The sequence below is a fragment of the Manacus vitellinus genome, unplaced genomic scaffold (genome assembly GCF_001715985.3).
Source record: "Manacus vitellinus isolate BGI_N305 unplaced genomic scaffold, ASM171598v3 scaffold_45_pilon, whole genome shotgun sequence".
In the NCBI taxonomy this organism is placed as follows: Eukaryota; Metazoa; Chordata; class Aves; order Passeriformes; family Pipridae; genus Manacus; species Manacus vitellinus.
Window position 1 is genome coordinate 3,646,934 of NW_021940571.1, and position 24,181 is coordinate 3,671,114.

General features: G+C 42.8%; 1 protein-coding gene across 2 annotated transcripts; it reads left to right on the forward strand.

The window, feature by feature from the left end:
* The first annotated feature begins 1,973 nt into the window (after positions 1–1,973).
* LOC108640828 lies at positions 1,974–12,553 on the forward strand. 2 transcript variants are annotated; one of them, XM_018079197.2, is made up of 7 exons: positions 1,974–2,094; positions 7,127–7,277; positions 7,751–7,844; positions 8,858–8,976; positions 9,670–9,812; positions 10,427–10,624; positions 12,014–12,553. In XM_018079197.2, the coding sequence occupies exons 1-7, from the start codon at positions 2,084–2,086 to the stop codon at positions 12,123–12,125; spliced, it is 828 nt and encodes a 275-aa protein (XP_017934686.2). In that variant the 5' UTR covers positions 1,974–2,083; the 3' UTR covers positions 12,126–12,553. The 2 variants fall into 2 exon arrangements, with proteins under 2 accessions (XP_017934686.2, XP_017934685.2); XM_018079196.2 differs by having other exon boundaries at positions 7,135–7,277.
* The last annotated feature ends 11,628 nt before the right edge of the window (positions 12,554–24,181 follow it).

A 24,181-nucleotide genomic window follows, 5' to 3' on the forward strand; every position in this document is an offset into this window, starting at 1 on the left:
CTGGCCAGTTCATACATATTTCATGCACCTGCAGGACATCCAGGGAAGCATCTGATCAAATGTAAATGTGAGAGACACGTGGTTGAGACTGATGCCCACCCTGCATTTGGCCTGCTCAGCCATTTCAGAGACAAAATTACTGGCCAAAATTGGATAAAGTGGGAAAAAACCTCTTTCTTGCAGAGTTGGGGCATGCTGCTGCATTTCCTGTCAGAAGCACATTTTTATGGGCAGGTTGTAAAGATCTGAAAAATAGTGTTTATAATGGAAAGGCCGCCACCATGTAAAATATGTCATTTCTCTGCAATAGCACAGAGATAATTTTTCATGGGCTTTATGAGGATTGCATTTGCCACAGAAGATCTGAAGGCCATTAAGCCCTGATGAGAACCAATACCTTTCATTTTGTACAGAGAGGAAAAATGGTAAGTAGAAAGGCCCCAAATTACAGTCTTGTTTGATTTAGATATTAATTTTTTTATTCTTAGCAGGTAGAGAAAGGATACATTCAAGTGACCTGATGAATCCCTAATACTCCATTCTCTGCCCACCCTGTAATAAACTCAGCTCTTACCACATAAAATTTTAATGAAACCTGTGTGAAATGACTACTTTGTTAAATTTCACATAACCATCTGTCAATTCAACATTTGGAACCACAAAATACCTTTCCACAGGAGCTGAAAGTTTCTAATAACCATTATTCTCCTCTACTTTACTGGCGCGGCGAAGTTTGCCAGCAGAATTTCTGAGGGAATGTTTTGGAGCCTCCAGTCACTGCTGAGGAAAGCACATGCCTTTCTGCACAGAAAAATCTTTTATTGATCAGCCTTTGCAACAACCAAGAAGAGAAAAGGGAATTATGAGGGAAAGAGAGAATAAGGAATAATTCTTTCGTGAAGAAATTGAAAAGTAGGAAGTCAGAACCACCGAGGTTTTGACTATATGGTGTTTCCAGATGAATATCCCCGGGCAGAACGGATTGTGTACTTTTTTCCACATTGATTTTAACTTATTTATCCCTCTTCTTTCAGTGCTGAGCCCAGGAGCTCAAGTGAGGCAGGAGTTGTGCCCGTGGTGTGGGAGATGCCGATCAATAGGGCGTGATTGAGTGCTCCATTATAACCTTACACCGAAACCTGGTTCCCGTAACAGCTGCTGGAGTTTAAAAGCCATCTGTAAACTTCAGCAGGAGCTAACCAGTGCCCAGAACAACACTGGGCTGCAATTCCATCAGTGGCACCCTGCCAGCATCTGCACTTTGTCTGGGTGAGCCAAACAAACATCACACCAAACATGTTTTTAAGGGAATAGCTTCCCCGGACTGGCTCTCAGAACCTACATCTTCGATGTTTTGAGAAAAACACAACATAAAAACAGACACAAAACTGACCTGTTGGTTCCCACCAAGAGAAGAGTCTCTTGTTTTCGTTCTCAGCTGCAAACTCGAAGAAAGAAGCCTGGAAGGTTGTTTCTAAAATGGCCGAGCAGGTTCAAACAAGGCAAGAACCCTCAACAGATTGAAGAGGTGCCCATGAAGAACTTTCATGAACGTTACATAAAACACGAGGCTCTTTAAGTAGTTTCTTTTCATCCAAAGTTCTTTGATAAATTAATAAGGCATTTAACAAGCCATTAATGAAGCAGGAAGTCTTTTAGGCAAAGAGAATATTAACTTCAAGTGGGCAAAACTGTGAAAGCGATTCAGGAAAGTGAAGCCGCCGGAGTGAGCAGACCAGAGATTGTTCCGGATGATCACGTATCTTGCTACAGGTATCACCAACCTATCTTTAGGCACCTTCTGGAAAGACAGTTCATTGATACCAGCTCCATCAGCCCAGGAATTTGTTTGATGTACTTAAGAGATTGGTAACAATAGCTCCTAACGTGACTGCGTTGCGAGGTGACAGCGTTTCCTTGGAGACAGTGAATCCATCCAGCCCCAGCCAGGATCCTTGCAGGTTACCCCTCTCCAGAGGCTGGAGAACTCCCTCCCTATGCAGGGGCAGAGATGGGAAGATAAGCTTTGGCTGTAGACAAATAGCCTTATGCAAGATGTGAGGATTTTGTGCACCAGCGAGACATGTCTGAAAGGTAGGAGGGTGAAAGGAGAGCCGGTCCTGTAGTCATTGCACCGCTTGACATGCTTTGACAACAAAGATAGTGTTACAGGATTGAGTGTCTTTTTAGAATGTCCCAGCCTGTATTGCTAATGGAGGTTGTTGTGCAGCAAAAACAGGAATTCAAATGGGGGATTATTTTTTTTTTCTTGGTGCCGTCTTTTGCTGAAAGACAAAAGCTGTCCCGTCAGAAATGCTTAATTTGTTGCAAAAGATGTGTGAAAGGCACATGGATTGAGAGGTGGAATTTGTATCCACGAAGAAAATGTTAGTTAATATTCTAGGTATGTATAATTATGGTGATAGGACCTAATTATGTTAATTATGTCTTGTGGGGGGCGATTTTATGATGCATAAAGCAAGATAATTGATGCTACAGCTAACAGCAAGGGTGCATTGTAGCCATAACTTACAGGTGTGTTTGTCACTAAATTATGCTCAAAAGAGCTGCTTCAAAACGTTGCATAATGTCTCATAAAACTCCTATAAAAATAATTGAAAGGTAATAGAGCATGGTAACACTGTGTCCACATCCTCGACTATTGTAAGTTCAGAGAGTTCTCATAATAAATGTTTGCATACAAGCAGAGCTGCTCCTGAGCAGTAAATTGGGTGCATTTGGAACTAAGGACAGCCCAAATTGTGAGTTTGATGCCTTTTAAATACCTCCAGGATGTGTGTTTGTAAGTTAACCCTGCAGTTCATTTATGTGGATGGACTTTGGCTTGTGCCACTGACTGGGACAACAAAAATAATGGGGTGTTTGTATCCTGTGAGCAAACAGCTACTTGTGCAAGTGGTTTGGGCAGACCCAGAACCAGCTTCTTGGAGCTTTTGCAAAATCAGCAGCTCTGACCTAGTGACAAGAACTCCTTGCTTTGGGAGGATTTATCACCCTTTTCTTAGTTTCTTAGGTTTGGTTTTATTTTGCTTTTTCTGAAAGATGATCTGAAAACACGTTTGGTTCGGTTCCTTTAGAATGGTCCACATTTTTCACTTCCACTGTAGCAGGGCTGAAAGAACTTGGAGCACTGTGCTGTAAAGTACCAACCTGACCAGACTTCACTGAGATCAACCACATGGGAGCAGGGACCTTTCCATCAGATATGCTCTGTGATTTGGTGGGATGTGAAGCTGTAGGGAGCACCATAGGAATTCTGACACTGGATGTGTGAAGAGTTAGTATGAATAGCCCTACTGCTTTTTCCCAGATCTTTTATCAAGAGTGTTTCAGATCTATGGGGAAAGTAGACATCACTCAGTGAAAGCTAAACCTGCTCAAGGCTGCTGAATCATGAAGAGCAGCTGGGAATAAGACTGTGGGAAGCTGGACCAGACCCCAAAACTACTGAAAACACTGGGACTGAAAGCCTTTCAAATCCCAACTGCAAGAGTTCGCTTATAACCTTCTTTATCTTTCCTCCTCTTCCACTGAGCTTTCCATTTTCTGTGAGGCAAAGCTGGACCTGTGCTGTAGAGACTCAGATGTTTGTTTATCAAGACTGTCATTTTATCAGGAGAAAGGAGTCTTTTGTCTGACAGTCCTTTCTTAGCAGCTGAGTGTCTAAAATATACACAGGAGGGATTTTTCACTCAGTTTTTCCCTCAGAATATCTTTCCCCACTGCAGTTTCAGAAGTAGCTCAGCTACAGCTCTTCAAAGTATTTCAGGGGCTTTTAATGTATTCTACCCATAAAGTCAGCTGAGCTCAAATGTACTTGCACTGCATTAAGGAAACTTAGAGCATTCTGGAGTCTGTAAAAATGTGGTCAGTGGGAGGAGAAGCATTTCATGGTCTCACAGCTGACACTGACGTCTTGATAAAGTGGGACTTTGATCAGGGAGCTCTGTGGCAGTGCATGATTTGCCAAGATATGGCCTCATATCTCATCAGTCGTGTTTTGAAAAATGCAGTAGCAGTTCTGTCCTCGTTCCTGCCAGTTTGCAAAACATTTCAGCCCCTTAATTCCCCACTGGGGCTTCCACTGAGCAGAATACACGAAATACATGGGCTTAGTCGTGAGTACTTTCACTTACCTCCAGTCAGCTCCAGACTTCAAGGTGGTGCTTAGGACTTGTTTAGTACAAATTTTTGCTTGTTTGTTTAATTATTTAGATGGAATGGGTGGTTTATATATTTCAGTGCTGCTACATGGAACAGAAAGTTTCCCCTGAGTTTTTTTGAAGGGATCAGGAGTCCTTCTATTTCAAAATGTCCCACAGGCACTTAGGGTGCAATCCTCCTCATCAAACTTCAGATGCCCTGAAGTTGTGCCTACTCTCAGGGAAGCCTGTGGGATCCTGTGGATGGTGAGTCATTCCAGCTGAAAGTAAAAAGCATCGAGGCTGGGTTGAGTAAGTGAATATCTGGACATTCTCACTCATCTCCACTGACTGGGGAGAGAGACAAAAAAATTTTCTAAGCCTGGATCTCCAGCCTGGCAACTCCAGTTAGGTGGGGGAAATCATACTTGAACCAGATGGAGGGTTTAGATGTTTGATTTTGACTGGTGTACTCTGAAATTTTGTACCTGGATTTGATATCAGTGGAAAAGGTAGCTGTGGTAGGAACCAGACTGAGAGCCACCCTCAGAAATTAGAAGTTGGTCACACACAGGATTTTTTTACCCCATAATCATTTTAAGTTTCCTTTCAGGTCTTCTTTTGTAGAATTCTTAAAATATAGTCAAGTATCTCTACTTTAAATACATCATAGATACAGCTCCCCCGCCCCAAAAAGAGAGAGACTGGAGGAATGCTATTGCCACAGAGGGTTTCCATTAGTGAAATTAATTCTTCTCTCATAAGAATTTAGGTTCATGATTTATGATAACCACCAATTTCTCACTGCAGGCGAAGTGAGAGGAAATGACTCAGCCTGGACAGACATCATGAATCTAATTTTTTTTCCCTTAATGCTTGACATAATCTAGTGTGCAGCTCCCAGAGGTGTCATTGGAGATTCATATCCAGCCGAAGGGCCTCACAATCAAGGCAGGAAATTTCGTTCCTTTCATGTATTGTGTGATCTGTAATTGCTTGGAATTGCATCCTGCCTCGTTCATTGCCATTTCTTTTGCATCAATTTTGCAGCAAAATAGGGAGGAAAACAAAGCAAGGGAGAGAAAAGCAGGACAGCACTTGCTCCTCCAGAAAAATCTCCTCTGACAGAATGCTGAGGTCCAGCTGGTGCTTATTAAACTCAGGGAGTTTTGAGATGAAAAATGTTTCCTTCTGTCACTCTTTCCCATGGAGATCTCACTCCCCACCTGATTGGAGAAGTCATATCTATCACATATTAGTTCTGGACTTTTAGGTTTTATTTTCTATCACGATATAGAATTCTGTGAGTGGGTTTCTACCAGGAGATCAGAATAGGTGTTCTGTGAAATGGTTCAGCTAAAATGTTTTATCCCACATTTCGAGGCACTGGGAATGCATATTCCTGTCTCAGCAGAGGAGGAGGTATCTGGCTGAGAAGAAGGTAGGTTTTGAAAAGTCTTGCAGTTATAAATAGTCATTTGAATACATCCTAAAAAGTCGCTTCTAAACTGAGAAAAATAACAGACCTTTTTCTTAAATACAAAATAATTTCTCCATATTTCTTTGCTATGACCTCATTTAACATACAAGGAAGCAGAAGCAGAGCAAATACCAAGACAGGGCTAAACAAGGATTCCCAGCACTTTTTATTTCCTGTTGGGTTGGGTTTTTTTAAAATATTGACCCAACATAAATCCCCTTTTCACAGGGCTGCTGGGCATGGGAACACCTGCTGCTCTGTGACACATACACATGAAAATGGCCTCGAGGTGACTTCGAAAACCAGTAAATAGCTGTTTGATTTCCCAAATGCTGAGCTCACTCAGCTTCCCTGAAGTCACCTATGGTTTATTGGGGCTGGTTTGATCTCATTAAAAACCACCATAAAGCATGAAGGGAGGAGGAGATCCGTGTGTCAGAGCCTGGGAGCACTTTTGGGCCAAAGCCAGCAAAGATGGAATACTGGGGGAAAAAATCATAGTAAGGTCAACAGCACATGTCTCTTCAATAACCTGTAATTGCACCTTTTAGCTGATGTTCTATTTAGTTTGTCTGTTACACTCAGTAGGAAACTTTCTTTGCCTTGCTCCCCAAACCATTTCAAAGCTGCCTTTTTATCTCCATTCCTGACTAGAGTTGTTCTAACAATACTCACTGACAGCTGATACTTTCTGGCAAGAGCTCACCCAGCCTGTACAGTGAAAGTCAAATTACAGTGCTGTGTGCACACACTTACTCAATTAAATCATTTTTTTTCAAGGATTCCATGGTAAAAGCTGCCAGTCTGCAAATTCTTCAGTCCCTCTGAAGCACAGTTGGAGGAATTGCATCATTTAGGGTATATAAAATGGGCTTTTGGAAATGTTCTGAGGCAATGGAGTAGCAAAGCACAAAAACACATCACTTCAGGTTGAAAGTCGGGCTTGATGATCTTGGAGGTCTTTTCCAACCTTATTGATTCTATGGTTTGAAGACTCTATTGGGTAAGTTCAGCTTTTCTCTGGATCCTTGAGATTCCCCTAAAACGTATTCAAGAGATTAAAATAAATATACAGGTATAATATTAGTAAAACAACAAATTAAAATACATATACAAGGGATTAAAATAAATAATTGAGGTATCTTTTCATCCAACCTGGATGCATCATAGCAGGGCTGTACAGGGTAGAAGAGGACACATCACGCTGCTGAACAAGATCATTCCTTCATTTTCTCCTGAATTTTTCTATCAAAGTGTCAGTAAATTCCTCATTCTGATGTTTGGAGTCATCTCTGAAAGCCTCCATGTGTGTACACACTGCTCAGGTGAGAGGTGAGGGGACTGTCTATGGTTTGACCTCAGGACCATGTGGCTGTTGCCTGGTGCCAAGTCCTACCCCACGCTACTCTCGGTATTCTCTTTAATTATAAAACAATTTGCTTTTCTCTGAACAGAATCAATGCTGGTTTAACATCTCTCTCAGTTCCTCAGGTCTGACTACAAGCAATGAAAAGTTCAGTAAATCCTATCCATCCTGCTGCTCCATCCTGAGGGACACACACCCAATCCCACCGGGTTTATCACAAGGCAGAGGAATCATCAGGCCGAGCTGTGACTCTGGGCTGCCTTCCCCAGTAAGTGTTTGGCTTTACCAGTCCAAGCACAGGTTTATAGAAGAGAGACATGACAAAGAATAGCTAAGGCAGAAATCTCTTCCTCAGCTTTGGGGCTGATCCTGTCACCTCCTCTTATCTTCCGAAGCTGGGGCAGATTATAAATAAGATTCTGTGCTGTGGTGTCAGCTGGGAAAGGGGTTTGACTCGGCCTCTGAGCACTCTGTACCAAACTGGAGGTGATGGGCAAGGGGATAATAAGCCCTGGAAAGGCTTCTCCAATATTTGAGCCAATTTGTAGAAGTAAACCAGAATGATCTGTGGCAAACTATACTGAACTGTGAATTCTCACAGCATTTACCAGCTTCTGGGCTTGGCTCTAACTGGAGGGATTTCTGCTGCAATAAGGCCAGAAATATGAGAAAATACAATGTCAGGAACTGAAGAACTTTTACTGATTCTTTTATGTCTTTATTTTGCTTTTTTTTTTTAAGCTTCCTTCTGACTCCTTCAAGTACCTTGGCTGGTGTGACATAGAGGAACACGATGTTCGAGGAAATCAGCTCCGCTGTCCCCGAGTGAGAGAAGGTGAAGATCAAAAAGACATGTTCACATTTAAGCCTTAACTCAATTTGCTCAAAACCTACATGCCTAAAATGTTATGACCTGAAATCATGGAGTTTGCCATTCTCTTGAAAAGGGGCAGGATTTTATCCCATGTTGTACAGATGTGCTTTTTTTTAATCGCTAAAAAAGTTATCCTTTGTCATTTCAAAAAATGGGAAACAACTGCCAGAACGGCAAATTGAAAATATTTAGTATTAATATGGTGTTGATTACTTCTCTCAAAAGCTCATTAACATTTAAATGTTGCTCAGAATGCAGTAGCCATATGCCAAACAAGAAACCAAGAGGGAAATCCAGTCCTGCAAACAGTGGCACATATATTGTGTTTTAAGGCTGAATTGGCTCCATTACGATCTACAAACACACTCAGGAATGAAAGATGGATTTCAAAATCCAGTATTTGCAAGTTTGGGACTAAACAGTGGAAAATTTCCACCCTGTCCTTGCTTTAGTTAGGAGTTTGAAGATGTCCATAGCTCTAGACATTTCAGTAAACCTTAAGAATTTAAGTGTTCAGTGTGTGTTCTTCTTAATACAAATGAGGTTTTGGGTACAGTCATTGACCCCATTGTTGTCAGTGGAAGTTGCAAACACCTTCCTTTCTCAGAACAACTAAAGGCTAACTCAGAGCATGTGAAGGAACTTATAGAAACAGGATTTTAGAGCTCAGGTCCTTTTGAACATCCATTTAAAAATAGCTTTATTTTATTCTGACCTGTAGAAGAACTGCCATTTAGCAACCACGTACCAAATCATCAGGACCTCGGATTGCTTGTTGAATTATGGGCCAGGAAATGGTAGAAATATCTTCACATTAATTTATATTTTAGAAGCCTGGAAACCTACACACCTGTAATATTATATATATTTCTTCATTACAGATCTCTTCCCAGCCACATATATAATCTTTCAGCAGGTAACTAAGTGCCAGTTCCATATCACATCCACTGTTATAAATTTTTTTCTCTGACCAGGGCCCCCAGAAGAAGAGCTGTTTTTCAGAAGAGAAGAACATACTTTGAAAAAAAGAAAACAAGTAACTGACACAGAGAAATGGGAGAAGAGGCTGCAAGAGAACTGGGAAAACTGTGCTGTAAAACTTTCTCATTACCATTTTGTACTCTGGTTGTAAACAAGCCAAATAATAACATGCTGGCTGCTCCCTGCAGTGAGCAGGTTTAAAGCTCAGGTTGGCACCTTGACATTGTAAACCAGAAGGGGTTTACAAGGGAAGAAGGACTGGAATATAATGTTATTTAGGTTGTGACCCAAAAGATAAAAAATTCTGTGTTGTGACAGGGTTTGATTTGAGAAACCTGATCTAGTGGAAGGTGTCTCTGCCCACAGCAGGGGTTGGAACTGCATGACCCTTCCAACCTACACCATTCCATGGTGATTCTATCAACATTAATATCTGGCTGATAGACAACACCTTTGTTTCAGATGAGTTTAGAAGCCAAACCAATAAGCCACAACCACTTAGTCCTGCTTTCCCCACCCAGTGCACACACTCTGGCCTCCCCACTCAAAGAGTGGGACAGTAAAATTCATGCTTAAAGGATAATTTCTTTCATTACTTCCAAAGAATTATGGAGTCCATCACTACAGCTCTGAGGTGAATTTGGCAACTGGCACCACCAATTGTTATAAGAGCAGCATCATAAAATAGATAAAACCTTTTAACTAATTCTGGCAATAAAAATATTTGATGAATAGTTATTAGAAAGCAAGAAAAAAAAAAAAAGAAAAAAAATGAGTGATTTATCTTATTTTTTTCCCTTCCCAGGAGCTGAACCTTTCATTCCAGGACCTGGGTGATGTTTACCAGGTGGAAAACTTCAAGAGGATTCTCCGAAGATTAATTCGGGTGGAAAAGCTTTGGTTGGTGGACAATTCTTTGACAGACCTCAGTGCCATAAGGTTGCCAAGGTAGACAAAATGTCCTATTTCTATTTTTATGCAATATCATAGAAATCAAAATTATTACTTACTTAGGTAATAGCTGGAGCAGACTCTTGAGAACCACCAAATATGCTTTTTGGGGGGGAGTGTTGTATTGAAAATCTATCAGTATATTGTAGTTCTGAGTTCTTGTCATCCCAAGCTGAAAATACTCAGTGAGGAGATCAGATGATGACCCCTTCACTCCTGGGGAACAATTAATGAGTCTTGTGAAGTTCAGGGAGATTTGTGCCAAAAAAAGAAAGCTGTTGCACACTGAAGGAATCTCCATGAAGAGATGGTGGAACAGAAGCCAAGCAGAGGCCAAGCATGACCATGACAACTGTATTTTACAATCCATCTGCTGCTCTGTGTGTGAGTGTATGGAGAGTTGTGATACTGAGAACTGGAATAGTGGTGCATCCACTGTGCAATATAAAGCAAACTGAGAGTTTGAAGTGTAGGGATCTGATCTTGATGTCCATGGGTAGGCAAAAATGGCACAAATGTAAAACTAGTGTATAAAATCCCCCCCTGTGTTGGCTTACAGGTATATTCTGTCACAGATGTGATAGTGATGGCATACAATTTATACTTTACAGATGCAGAGAATTAAATGTCAATAAAAACCACTTTAGATCCTTCAAACAGCTGCCAAAGATCCCTCAGATTCAGCACTTATCTCTGGCTGAAAATAACATTATGACACTAAGTGGAATATCAGATTTCAGACACACTCCGCTCGAGTCCCTCATTCTCAAGAGGAATCCCTGTGAGTTCCAAGAAAAATACAGACAACTGTAAGTCTAAAGCTAACAGAAGTTGATAAACACAAAGAAATGTTTGTGAGACAGCTTAAAAGGAATAGGATCTCAAATACAACAAGCTTTCTAGAAGAATCTTTTTTATTTTCCTCTAGTTTCAACTATCCAAATTGCTCCAGGACCATGGGCTGGTGAGCCAGTATCTGATAAAAGCCCCAAAATATTCAGAAGCTGCCTAGGAGGCTTTCTAATCACATGACTGGCAGTTCTGGAACTGAACTAAGTCCATGGATCAAGTTTAGAGACAGTGAGTAGGGCAGACAAATTAGATTTCCTTTTATTAATAGAAACTACCTATTACTCAAACTCTCTTCAGTCTCATTGCATCCCTCGTGTGTTCTGCAAGGAGTCTAAAATTGCATTACATGTCAGAGATGGAATCAGGAGGATGCCTTGAAAGATGAGAGCAAAAGCAAGAGAAAATTGAGTTCCCTTCATTTGATTTTTTCTGGAGTCTCTCCCGTTCCTGGCAGCGCTGGGGAAGATGCTCTGCCTTGAGCACCCCACTCAGTGTAGGTCGTGTTGCAACACAGACTTAACAGAGCTCCCTCAGGCACTGGCAATGGAAATTTAAATACAAAGATAAAGAATTTAGGAGAAGATAACTTATTTTAAGCTCCTCTCTCCAGAAATGTGTGTGGTTGAGAGTTTTTCCTCACTGCACACAGCCATGTCAGCCATCTGCAGAAGGCACTGTTGATATATTAAAGATAAACCTTACAGCATGTCTAGGATGGGATACATCTCTTCCCACCTCATCCTGGAAGGGGAATAAAAGACAGGAGAAGTTTAAAAGAAAGTGTTTAGTGAAAACCTTTCTGGGTTTCCAGTTTGTTTTTCCTTTAGTCTTCCAGGCATCCCCTTGGCAGTGGGATGGTGATGCTTATGCTTTTTAAAGGTGGGAAGGCAGATATCAGCAAAACATAAATTTAAAATGATGGATTTCATATTTTATTTGCATATCAAAGGGTCCAGGAGAACAAAAGCAGAAAAGCACTTTTTAATAATTACTAATTGTGTTTCTTCTCCCACTCCTGCCAGTTTTAAGGCAATTAAATACTGGTATTATTTGGTATTAAATTCTGGTATTACTTTCACTGCCAGTGTTGGCAGACAGATACTTGAAGTGCTTCACTCAATCCGAGGATATAAAACTTGTGCAACAGAGTGAAACCTGAGAATTTCTAATTAGCTTTTTATCAGGTAAATTCTGCAAGAAATGGCAAATCAAGATTTCCAGCAACACAAATCCATTTTAGGTGTGTTTGAATCCACTGGGTTTTTTTTAGAAGTGTCTATTTTGTTCTCAACATTTCCCAAGGTTATTTATCTCAATTTCTATTTTTCTTTTGTCTCTCTTTTAAGTGTATTCTCCAGTTTGCCAAATCTGAAAATGCTGGATGGGATCCCAAAACTGCCAGAGGACTGTTCACCCCCAGATATCAGGTTTTTTTACAAAATGTGTACTATACTCTAGCACTGTATTTTTGGGGGATCACAACTGTGCTACAACCACCTCGCTGAAAAGAGGCAATAAATCCTCCTTATGGAAGTTACTAATTTTTTTTTTCTAACCAAAGAGATATTGAAGCAGAAATATAACAGTTTTGAATGCATTTGTGATACCACAGACTTCAAGTAAGTATGGATATGGATATGTAAATAACACATTATGTGTACACTGAGTGTCATGAGTTCAATGTATTAAAACTATTGGGTGACTTTCTTGTCTAGGAGCTCTGTGTAGACAACAACTCACAATTAATGACTCCCACCTCATTTACTTAAAACATATCCAAGTTCAGACCCCGAGTTCATTGTGGGAAATGGCACAGGGATGAACATCCAGGCTGCAAAGAAAAGGAAAAAAACCCCCCACAGCTAAATAAAAGAACCCACCAATGTCCTCGTGCTCTTTAAGGTGCTCTGTAGGTGATAAAAGCAGAGCCACCCTCACCATTTTGACCCTTAGAAATAAAAAAAAAGTAATGCAAAAAGTTCTTGCTTTGGAGTTTGGTGTGGCTGGAGAACACTGAGGAGGAAAATCATGGAAAAAAAAAAGAAACCCTTTTACTCACTGCTGGCACTGTTTAGCAATGTCTTGTTGCTTAATAGAGGTTCCTCAGAGCAAAGCCACAAGAGGGAAAAGAGCTGTGGAAGCTGGAAAGGGACTTGTAAGGGCTCCCCAGGATATCTGAATGCAATTATGCTTCAGAGGTATCTGTCCTTGTCTTGGATTGATTTGCTGTTCAATTTTTAGCTTTTTTTTTTTTTTTTTCCCAGGCAGCTCATGCTGGCACAGAAATAGCTGTGCCACCAGTGGTGCAGGGAAAGAATGACAGAGTCCTGGAAAATGAAGACAATTAAGAGAATTGCCTAATTCCAGAGGCAGTCAATAAATTCTCTGCTGTGCCTTGGCTGCAGGGGCAGTTTGGTTCAGCTGCACAGGGGGGAGGAAGGGCTGCTCAGCCCTGGAGGGCTCTGCAGGGCCACAGCTCAGCAGCAGAAAGGTCACAGCAGCTCTGTACAACATCTGCACTGGATCCAGGCAACAGAAATCACCAGCCTGGAAAGCTTCCAGGCTCTCCCTTAGGACTGCCCTTACCTCTGCCACAGCCTGGCACTCAAAACAGGTGATCAAAATATTGCATGAACTGAATCACAAGGTTTTGAATGTGTGATAGTGTCTGGCTCAGAGTATTTTCCACAGCTGTGACAGGAAAAGGCAAAGGAGCACTGCAAAGAGGCATCAGCTGGATGGATGGTCACCCTCAGGAAATATCCTTGAAATTCGTGGAAGCAGAGCAGTATTTATGTGCTCACAGGGTTTGAAAACTGGACCCAGTCAGTGCAATCCACCCCAGCACTGGGAACACACCACACTGAGACAAACCCCTTCCCAAACATAGCACAGAACCGAGAGGGACAGCTCAGCAACACACAGCAATGAGCTTCTACAGATCCAGAGAGGAATTGTGTGCTTCACACAGACACAGAGGCAAGCAGAGCTTTGGAAGGGGCAGAGAAGGACGTGTTGTGCTGTACAGCTCAGCAGAGTGGGCCAGAGGAATGGCAGGGTGAGAACAGAAAACAGGAAAGCTTTCTGAGGAGTGGGGCTGGTGCTCTACCTCCAGATATAATATAACACAGTAATCTACATTAAAAAAAACCACTTGGGTTTGGGAGTGGAAGGGTGAACACAAAGGATTCAGTATATTCTTTTCAACAGAGGAGGTATATGGGAAAACACCATGTTCTTGGGAATAAGTCAGGGAGCTAAAGCAGAGAGGAAACAAAGCCTGTGGGAGCACCTTTACTGACCCAGCCTTACTGACCTGTCCAAGCCCAACAGCAGCTGGACACTGGCTGCTGCCGGGCTGTGTGACTGGAAATGGGAAAGGAAAGCAGGCTTTTCCCAGAGTATCAGACCCTAGGGAGCATTCAAATCAGCACTGCTGAAATCACAACAAAAAGCACTCGAGGACTAGGCTCTCTTCCCAGAATCCAGCATTAGAAAGTGAGGCTGAGATGGAAATTGCTCCAGTCCCGTGGGCAGACAGCTCAGTTACCAGCTCCTAGTAAAGTTACCACCCACTTCTAGCACATGTAATTAGAAGCTGGTTGAGTCTCTCCTGGGAACACGCTCAGAGGCTTTGCTATTTAGACCTGAGCCCTGGGTCAGACACAAGAGAAAGGCACAGACAGTGATTTATTCTTTCCCATCAGGAAGCTGGTTCTACTCTCATAATTTTTTATTTCATTATTTTAATGCTCTGGCTTTGGGATCCCAGGGAAATACGAGGTAATATCTGGGGAGCCTTGCTGATTTTATTTAAAGTGTATCCAACAGCAAGAATGTCCTGGTGATGTTTGAGTCATTTTGCTGCAATGAGATTTAAAGGAGATCACAGAACCACAGAATGGTTTTGGTTCGAAAGGACCTGAAAAGTGATCCAGTTCCACCCCCTGCCATGGGCAGGGACACCTTCCCCTATCCCAGGTTGCTCCAAGCCCCATCCAACCTGGCCTTGAACACCTACAGGGATGGGGCATCTCTGGGCAACCTGTGTCAGGGCTTCCCCACCCTCACAGGGAATAATTTCTTCTCAATATCCCATCTAAACCTACTCTCTTTTAGTTTTAATCCATTCCCCCTTGTCCTGTCACTATGTGTCTTTGTCCACAGTCCCTCTCCAGCCTTCTTTCCAGTACTTTCCTGAAGGTTACTGGAAGGCCCCAAAGGAAAGCCTTTTCTTTTCCACAAACACAATTCTCTCAGCCTTTCCTCACTGGAGAAGTGCAGAACAAGGAAAGCTGATTCTTACTCTTTTTTTTTTTTTTTGTTGGCCATAAAACTGGGTTGTTAATTACTGAGGGTTCTTTGCTATTGAAAAGCTGTTGGTAAACACATTCTTCGAAAGATTGTACACTGCTGAAGGGTAACACTCTCCTTGCCTTTATCCACTTCCCAAGAGCACTGCCTGCCTCCAGCATGGACAGTGTGCTCAGACACCCCCTTGGCTGCTGGGCTGGGGGTCGGGGGTGCCTTCCATGCCATGCTGGGGGCACGTCCTGTTCCCTCTGCTGCCACTTCCCATCTCCCAGGAGCTGGCTGCTGCTGTGTTCCCATTCAATCTCTGTCCCTTCTTGTTTCTAAGTACAAGCTGACTTTGCAGTGAGTGATTTCTGTATGCTGTGGTAAAAAGGTATATATTTGTGAAACCATCTACCTGAGGAGAGCTGTGCCCCCCGGGAATGGCTGATGGAAATTCTTGTGCTGCTGCTGTATGACACCTGGGTGTTGTCTTTCAGCGTGCTGCAAGGACTGTGGAGCTCCCTTAGGACTGATCTGAATTCATCCTTCCTTCTCCAGCCTCCTTATGTTGTTTTAATTAAGTTGTAATTCATCTCTTTCTTGGAAACAAATTGTTTTCCTAATTTACTTGGAAACACATCCTTTAATTTGCTGTAGGGCTGTACGGTGGTGTGCTCTTTGCAGCAGAGCCAAGGTGCAAGTTTCAGAGAAGATGAATAGTTTCCCAGATATGCTCAGCTCTTGTCCTTTCCTAGAGGCAGGTGAAGGGCAAGTTTGCTGTCACCAGCTGGGCCATGGCTCATTCCTGACCCACGGGGCTCTGCAACTCCCTTAGTACTAATTTTAGCTGCTCACTATACAGTCTCCTTCTATTCATTTCACTGTATAACCCTGTTTTAACAAAGCCTATTGGTTGGGAGAGGAGATATTCACAGAATTAGGGGCTTGTCTACTTGATAGATGTCTGTGTGAGCACTGGGAACAGTCACAGCCATTAATATTGGCTCGTGTGAAATAATATGACCTGAACTACCCAACAATAAGAACTGCAGAGAGCAGGGCAGCCACCAAAAGCTGGCCAATGAACTGCAGTGTAAGTGCCAAAAGTTCAAATGAATTAGAAAAAGGAAAACGTTTTTATTCAGTGGAATGAACTGCAGCCAAAAGAAATGGAGATTTCACAGAGAAACACTGAACTTTTTGACAATAATAATCAGCTGCTCTTTCTTCCTTAAGCCATTGTGAGTCTCTTGGCTGGTGAGTTTTTCTGTAAGTCGTACCCAACATGCCTGAAAGAGCCCACCTGAGGGAGCTGGCTTTAGGGCTTGCTTTAAAGTGCCTTTTTTCATCTTTGTGCTAATTTTTTGGGCTGTGCAAATTACTCTCAAGTATTTCCTGCAGGCCTCAAAGAATTCTGTTTCATAATATTTCCAACAGGATAAAATCCCCTTGTTATGGTGCTTCTTAAAATCAACTAGGCGTTCATTTTAAAGGTTCCTTTTAGACTCACAATATGCTGTTTCTGTGCAGAGATGTGGCTCCCAGCAAACACTAGAAATGAGCACACACTCAGAGCACCCCACATGTCTGTCACAGACTGTTGCTGTTGTGCATTGTTTAACCATTTTTTCCTAAAAAGCTGTGAAATTTAAATTCCACCCCACTAATTTCCACTCCAAATTAAGCCCTATCAGTATTTCCACTCCTTGGTTTGGGGGGTGCTAACAAAGAGCCCCTGTTGCTGTTTGTTTGCACTCATGCTGTGATGAAGCATCATTTTTCATTGCCCAGGGCAGCTGGGGCTGATCTCCTGCCTCCCAGGTGTGCCTTGTTGCTGGAATACATTGTGGTGGTCAGGACAGGCAGCTCAGTGCTGATGCTTGGATAGAGAGATCCTGGTGGACATCACCTCATGGGATAGTTTGGGCTGGAACAGACCCTTCTGGAGGTCACCTGGACCAGCCTCACCCAGGTAAGATCCTGCACCCAAAGGGCTCCTTTGCCCAGATTGCACCACAAACTGATGGGTCTCACAAATGTTTGAGGATCAGTATCAGTTATAACAGGGATTTGTCTTCATATAACCTCTGTATTAATGAGAGTGTTGGTAATAACTGTCCAAAGTGCAGCACCAGGCTGGGATTTGAGAGCAACATTTAGGCAGAAATGTCACAGTAATTAGAGACTCAGATTTGCTCAGATGTCAGTGGATAAACAGAAAGGGGCTTTACACAACAGGTGTTTATCCAGCATTTTTCCTAGGTGGAATAGTGTCCAGTATAGCTTTTTCATCCACTCACCTGCCAGTGGGGATCAGGATATACAAGGAAAAATAGTCTCATAGTCTGTTTTTGAGAGCTTTTGTTATTAAGTTTTTATTGTATGACATTGAATATATGCTGCTTTAATATTGCACAACATCTCAGCTAATTCAGCTGTCCATACTTCCTAATCCTTTCACAATGAAGCAAATATTTTTTTTTTCCTTTCTTGAGAGATACCAGAAATCCCACTTAAAACACACAGCAAAGCCAAACAGCAAAAAAACCCACTTGTAAAATGAAATTGCCTTCAGTAACACTGAGAAAGCATTTCAAAGGCAGTGAAACATATCCAGAAGGGTAACTCCAGCCAGCAACCACCGTCTGCAGGAACAGTTTTAAAGTATTTCTATATTTTTATGCTTTTTTCTCTGACCTTTAGTTCAAGGCCATCTGTGCTGAGCAGCTGATTCTTATGCTCTCTTGAGTGGCTGCTGTAAATAGGCTCCAGTGTATCTAATGAGGACCAAAACCTGTTGGAAGAATTTTTAAACCTTCCCCCTTCCAGATAAAGTTGGATATTACTAATTTAGCCCCTGAAGGAACAAGTCTATTAGCCCTTTGACAGCTAATTTAATTCCTGCTAATGTATTGTGCTGGATGAGCTGGGAAAACAGATTCAAAAGCCTTTTGGAGGATAATAGGAAATCATCAAGGGAAAAAAAAAAACACTATGGAAAAAGAAAATAGTTGAAAGATTAGGCAGACAGAGCTGGAAGTGCCTGCCTGGCGTGGGTTGTGCGAGGAGGTTGGCAGCTTGAAGGGGGAGCTGAAGGCAAGTGCAGAGTCTGGGGAGAGGATAAGGTGAAGAACTTGGCTTGAGGGAAAATACATTCTGTTTTCAGGCTGGTTTTAGAGTTTTCAGAGTTTTAGGAGTTCGTGCTTTTCACTGTCAGATAAAAGTAGGGAGCAGTGGTTAAATCTGGGTCTGGTTTTTTTTTCTTCCAGAACCTAGGGACTTATGTAATCTATTTGATTTTTATCTATTGTTCCCATAGACCTTTATCTCTAGATAAGGCCACAAAGTGCTGATTTGTGTAGATCCCTTGTTGACTCTTGAGCTGGCACTGTGCTCCCAAGTGACCAGCCAGCATCAAAACAAGTTATTTGGATGGGAATCTTTTCAAAAAGAGATAATTTATTGGCCCTTGCAGTGTTTCTGGCATACAAGGAGAGGTAGAGGTTCTTCCATGGAGCTAAGGGAGTAGCAAAGCTGCTCCTGTTTGCAGGACATCCTGCATATTAACCTACATTTCCCCCAAATTCAGCCCTCCCAGTTCAGCAAGCGCAACACAGTCACCAAAGTCCACGTCTGACATCTCTGTCTTCTCCTCTTGTCATGTATTTTGTGGCACCACAGTTGCTGCCAATCTGATTTGATGACTGCCATGCCTTACCAATTTTCCTGCCATAAACCCAAGTAGCAACCCTGCAGCTTCCTGCTCTGCTTAGGCCCTGGATCAAGACAGAATTTCAAGGCATGTGGGAGCCCTACTCCCATTTCCATTTGTAGCCTTGTCAGAGATTTCTCTGTTAGTTTTCAGGCAGGCTGCTTTCTCTCTCAGTGCCTCCTTTAAAGTGCAGTGATAACATTATTAGTGAGTAACTTGTCTGCTTGAAGCAGAAGATCCTCAGGCAGAGAGAGCAGAACACACAAAAATAAAGCCCACAGTCTCAGGAGGTGTTTGCACAGCTCAGTCAGTCGCTCTAGCATCTCTGCAGGTTTTGGTGGGATAAATCCTGAGAGGTTTCCTGCCACCTCCCAGTATATTAAGCACCATGTGGGGATATCCCAGCCCCTGCTGATTCCCCAGCCCGTGGGTGTGATGGGAGAGGGGCAGGTCCAGGGGACGGAGGTCGCCCTGGAGAAGGCAGTTCCTTGCAGAGGCACAGCTGTCAGGGCTGACAGGTTGTTAGAGATTCATGCTCACTTATGAGCCATGAAATAAAGCTCATCTCCCCAGCAATTTACTGCTGTGCAGTCCCATTGATTTTTATGGGAGCTGCCTGGTGTTTCATAGCAGAGTGTAATTCTGCTCCTTTTCTCTTGGACATTTCCAATTTGCCTATCACTCACTTAATGGCTCAGTGAAGAGCCCACTGAGCTTTTTATAGTATTTAAATGGGAGACATTATCATGGCATGGATGCTTTAATACACTAGTGTATGAATCTTTAATACATTCCTATTGATCAGGTCTTTGTATGATAACAAAGTGCCACCCTCCCTGTTTACACAGCTTCTCTGGGCAGCCTGTGCCAGGGCCTCCCCACCCTCACAGGGAAGAATTTTTCCTAATATCCCATCTATCCCTACCCTTTTTTAGTTTGGATCCATTCCCCCCTGTCCTGTCACTCCAGGCCCTTGTAAATAGTCTCTCTCCATCTTTCTTGTAGCTCCTTCAGGTACTGGAAGGACACAATTAGGTCACACCAAGACTTTGCTTCTCCAGGCTGAGCAACCCCAATTTTCCCAGTCCTTCCTCACAGCAGAGATGCTCCGTCCCTCTAATCACCTTGGACAAAAATCTGGTGTCCTGACTCCCAGATTCTTTGAGGTTTTTCCTGCTGTTTGTAGGTGTTGGATTGGTTGTGCACAGGAGGAGCCTCATGTCTCTGCCTCTCTGTTGTTGGTTCCACAAAGCTCTATTGGGGCTGGTGAGGTTTAATCCTGCTCTGCCCCAAGACTTGACTTGCAATTAGATGAAAATTACTGAAAAGGAGCTAAAACAGGTTCTAGGGTTTAAAAGGCCCTAAAGGCAGTTATTAATTTATGAGGGTAAATTGTTGGTAAGATGATGTGAGCATGTGGAACCAGCTCTTGGGGTCATTAAAAAACAAGAACAGATTTATTGACTGATCAGATGTCAATAAGCTTCCCTTACAAGCGTGGACATTGTATCCTGTGAGGGAGTTAGAATGGGCAGGGAAGGTATCAGCCATTGCTAATACAATATTAACTAGAATTCCTCTCTACTTAATCCTCTTATTAGGTATTGCATTACTTTGGCTGTCAGTGTGCTTGCTGCCTGTTGGTGAGAGCGAGGAAGGGAGCAATCTGTCATTTTTGGAGAAGGTTGTAAATGGTTTGTATAAAAAGGGATGATGCAGCAATCCATTTGTGGTGATGCTTTGCAGGAGACGAAACCCAGATGGGCCCAAATCCTGTGAGGAATGGGGGAAATTCACTCCAGGTTTACCATTTTCTCTCTCTGACAGTTAAATGTATGTCTTGCCTTGCAGAGTTCTTGAATATGGGCTTGGTAATACAAATGGGAATGTCCTTTACCTCCCTATCCAGAAGGAACCAAACAAACCAAAGCCTTCCTGGAGTTCTGAAGTCTTGTTTCCTTGTTTCTCTGTGTTTTCCTTGCCTGCATTCACTGGGATGAAATCTGGGGCTTTCTGAGGCAGTGGGGAGGTTACAAACCCCACTGCTCACACCAGATGGGGTTTGTGTGTCCAAAGAAACAGGCAGGGAACTTCTGCAGGGTTCCCTGGAATGTGACCTGGTGGCAGCTGCTTTGGCTCTGGGCAAAATTATCCCAAGGCAGCACCTTTAGAAGGAAAAATGCCACTTTATGGAGGCAAGGAAACAAAATTTGTGAAAACTGGAAGCTGCCTCTGTACTTTCACCTGAGCTGAACGTTGCTTTCTACAGGAGACACTACAGAAAGTGCAGCTGCCGGGGAACAGAGGAAGAGCCAGTGCAGGATGAACAAGTCCTGTGTGACCTCAGCTGGCTTAGAAAATATTGATTTCCAAAAGAATTAGCAGGGTGTGAAAATAGTTCTGTGTTCACACGAACCAACTGAGCAGGGTCCGGGACTGTCCCATAGGAAAAAGAAGAAAAAAAGTTATTTTTATTTTAATTTTTTCCCCTGATGCTTAAAACAGAGTAAATTCGTGGTGGAGCCTAATCTATGCATCTGTGGTGCTGTACCTGGTATGAAAAACAGCACAGCTGTGGCACACCAAAGAGATTTAAGGCACCTTTCTGAAAAAGCCAGGGCTCTTTGAAATATTCATGAATCTTTTGCAGTTTCCTGAGACACAGAGGAATGTCAAATAATCTCCTCTTCTTTTTCCACACTGCTACGTTTGATAGTTTGAGATGGGAAGCCTTTGCTATCCAACAAGATGGAAGTGCCCCCTTCCTTCCTCTCTTTGCCCCTCATGACACCGACTGTAATTCCTGGAATGCAGATGCTGCTCTAACAAGGTGGGTTACACACCTGCAGCTCCAGTTTGGAGTTTAGGTTAATTTAATGGTGACATTTTCTGCAAAAGGTTTAAATCCAAGAGGCTCAGTAATGCAGTTTAGCATGTAAGGGGAAGACCTGAGGTATCAGTGCCATCTGGGAGGATTCACATGGAGTGGAAATCCAGAACAACTGTTAAAGGCAGGAAACCTAAATGGAATAAATAAAACAGGGTAAGGAAGGACAGAACTGTGCTCTGCGTTGCATTTAGGTAACTCTGTGCGGCTGAAGCAATGTGACAGGAAGGTTTGGATGGGGAATGCAGCAGGCACTGAGGTAAATTGCAAATTTAATGGTGTTTGCTGCGAGGACAAGCCCGGAGGGAATGTCTGACAGTGTGGAACCACCACGTACAATAACCTGTGAGCTGCTAATTACAGTACAGTCCAAATCAATATGGAAATGGAAGCAGGCTGGAAGCTGTGGCATATTCTTTCCTCATACTTGCACCAGGTCCCTTTGCTTTGTAACAGAACCCCCAAATAACCCCCAGGAACTCTTCATTTTTTTGAGTTTTGGATATGTCTCCTGGCTGGGGTTCTGAACCTCTGTACAAAAACACCAGTGAGAAACTTCTTTCTGAATAGTCTCTCTATTTTGAAACTGAAGAAGGATAGGTATCAGCTTGTCCAGTATTCTAATTTCCAAGATTCTTTCTCCAGAATAAATCTCAATGTCTTTTCAGGAGTAACGTGGTTTGCGGCTTTGCAGATTTGTCACTGTGAAATATAACACCTCTACAAAGACTTTCTTCAGTCACAGCATCATTTTCGACAAATTTATTTTAAAACCCATCAAAATATTGATCTTGAGATGGGAAACATCTCAACACTTTTCATTATTGCACCACATCCCTTAATTTTACAAGCAGATCGATCCACTGACACGACCATCTGGCATGGCAGTAACACAAGGAGGGGAACCATTTCCACATCTTATGTGGAAGCCCAAGGGGTGCAGTTGGCTCTTCTGTGCCACAGAAAGTTACTGCTCCTCGGTGGGAGAGCCCAGTGGGATGCAGGTATTCCTGAAGGCCTAACTTGGGTTGCAGGAGGTTGTGGAAACTCAGAATTGAGCTCGTCTACAAGAGTCTTGCCCAAGCTTCAGTCGATACAATTCTGCACAACCTATTTTTTGATGTAATAATCTATATTTCTGTGTATTCCTATCCATAGAATCCTAGGGTGGTTTGGGTGGGAAGGGACCTGAAAGTTCATCTCATTCCACCCCCCTAACGTGGGCAGGGACAAAACCTGTGTCATTTCAAGGTAACACAAAATGCTCTGTGGACACTGGAGCCAGTGAAATCTGCTGTCTTGGGGTTCATGTCCTTCATTCCTCTTCTTGCACAGTAACTGTGGTTATATCTCCAGTTCTTCCACTCCTGCTCACATGCCCTGCTCCCTTCCACATCCTCTGATTCCTGGTGGTTTTCCAGCACGCTGGCTGGTGCTGAATTTACTTGTTCTAGGGTTGGAAGGGATCTTAAATCTCATTTCATTCCACCCCCCTGCCAAGGGCAGGGACACCTTCCACTAGCCCAGGTTGCTCCAAGCCCTGTCCAACCTGGCCTTGGACACTTCCAGGGATGGGGCAGCCACAGCTTCTCTGGGCAACCTGTGCCAGGGCCTCCCCACCCTCACAGGGAAGAATTCCTTCCATAATATCTAACCTAAATTTCCCATTTTTCAATTTGTACCCATTATAATACATATATATATATGTTAAGCCCTCTCAACTTCATGCACAGGAGCTGTTGTGTTTCTCACCTGTCACAGCAAATGACCAGAAAATTCCTGTAAATCCTTGTAACGTGGGAAGACTGTTAATATTCCATTGGAATATCTGCTGTGCACAAGCAGCTCGGGGTCCTGCAACCAGGAGTATCTTACACAGGGCTGACCTGGGCTGTTCACCACAATTACTACTTTACAAAGGTATTTTTCAGCTCCTGCTGGGAAAGATCAAGCTTTCTACAGGTTAGGAACAAACCACAGCTCTTTCCATTCTCTTTGACACCAGTGGGATTCACAAGGTCTGTGATTTAATTTCATAATCTCATTTTTACAGAACTCTGACTATATTCTTCTAACAGTAGCATTTGGTCATTAATTAAGGATTCTGTCTTTTCCAAAATGTCACCTAGAGCTTTCTTTCTTATTTTTTTGTTCCCTTGACATAAGGTCATGGATAAAATTCCCTGTGAGGTTTAACCTTTCATTAAAGCCCACCTTTTTTTATCTGCTTCAATTCATAGTTAAGCTCATAAGTGCACTAAAGGCAACTCTGTGACAGCTTTCCCAGCCTGCTCCGTGATGGGCATTCCCTGAAGGGGCTGTTACTGCAGCTTCCAGGGCACCAGGAGTGTGTCCAAGGCATTTTGTGCCCCACCACAGGGGGTGGCTGACAGATGCAGCACTTATGATGAAGAAAAAACATCCTGATAGTTTTGCCACCTCTGAAACTTTGGCAGAGCATTAATTTGTGCAGTGGAAATGTAGATCTGGAGCTGAGGAAACACACAGGCCCTGGGTGACCTCAGAGGTGAGGCAAGGGAAGGTCAGGAAAACAGTGAGAGATCAGCCCCAGGGCAAAATTCTGCTGCAAAATATTTTTTGAACTGATGAAATCATTCG

Bases quoted from the DNA above. Each gene is read 5' to 3' on its own strand.
- LOC108640828 (XM_018079196.2), top strand. From the start codon at position 2,049: ATGCAAGATGTGAGGATTTTGTGCACCAGCGAGACATGTCTGAAAG. The intron at 7,278-7,750 runs GTAAGTGTTTGG...TTTTTTTTTAAG, and splicing joins ACTCTGGGCTGCCTTCCCCA to CTTCCTTCTGACTCCTTCAA. The intron at 7,845-8,857 runs GTGAAGATCAAA...TTCTCTGACCAG, and splicing joins CTGTCCCCGAGTGAGAGAAG to GGCCCCCAGAAGAAGAGCTG.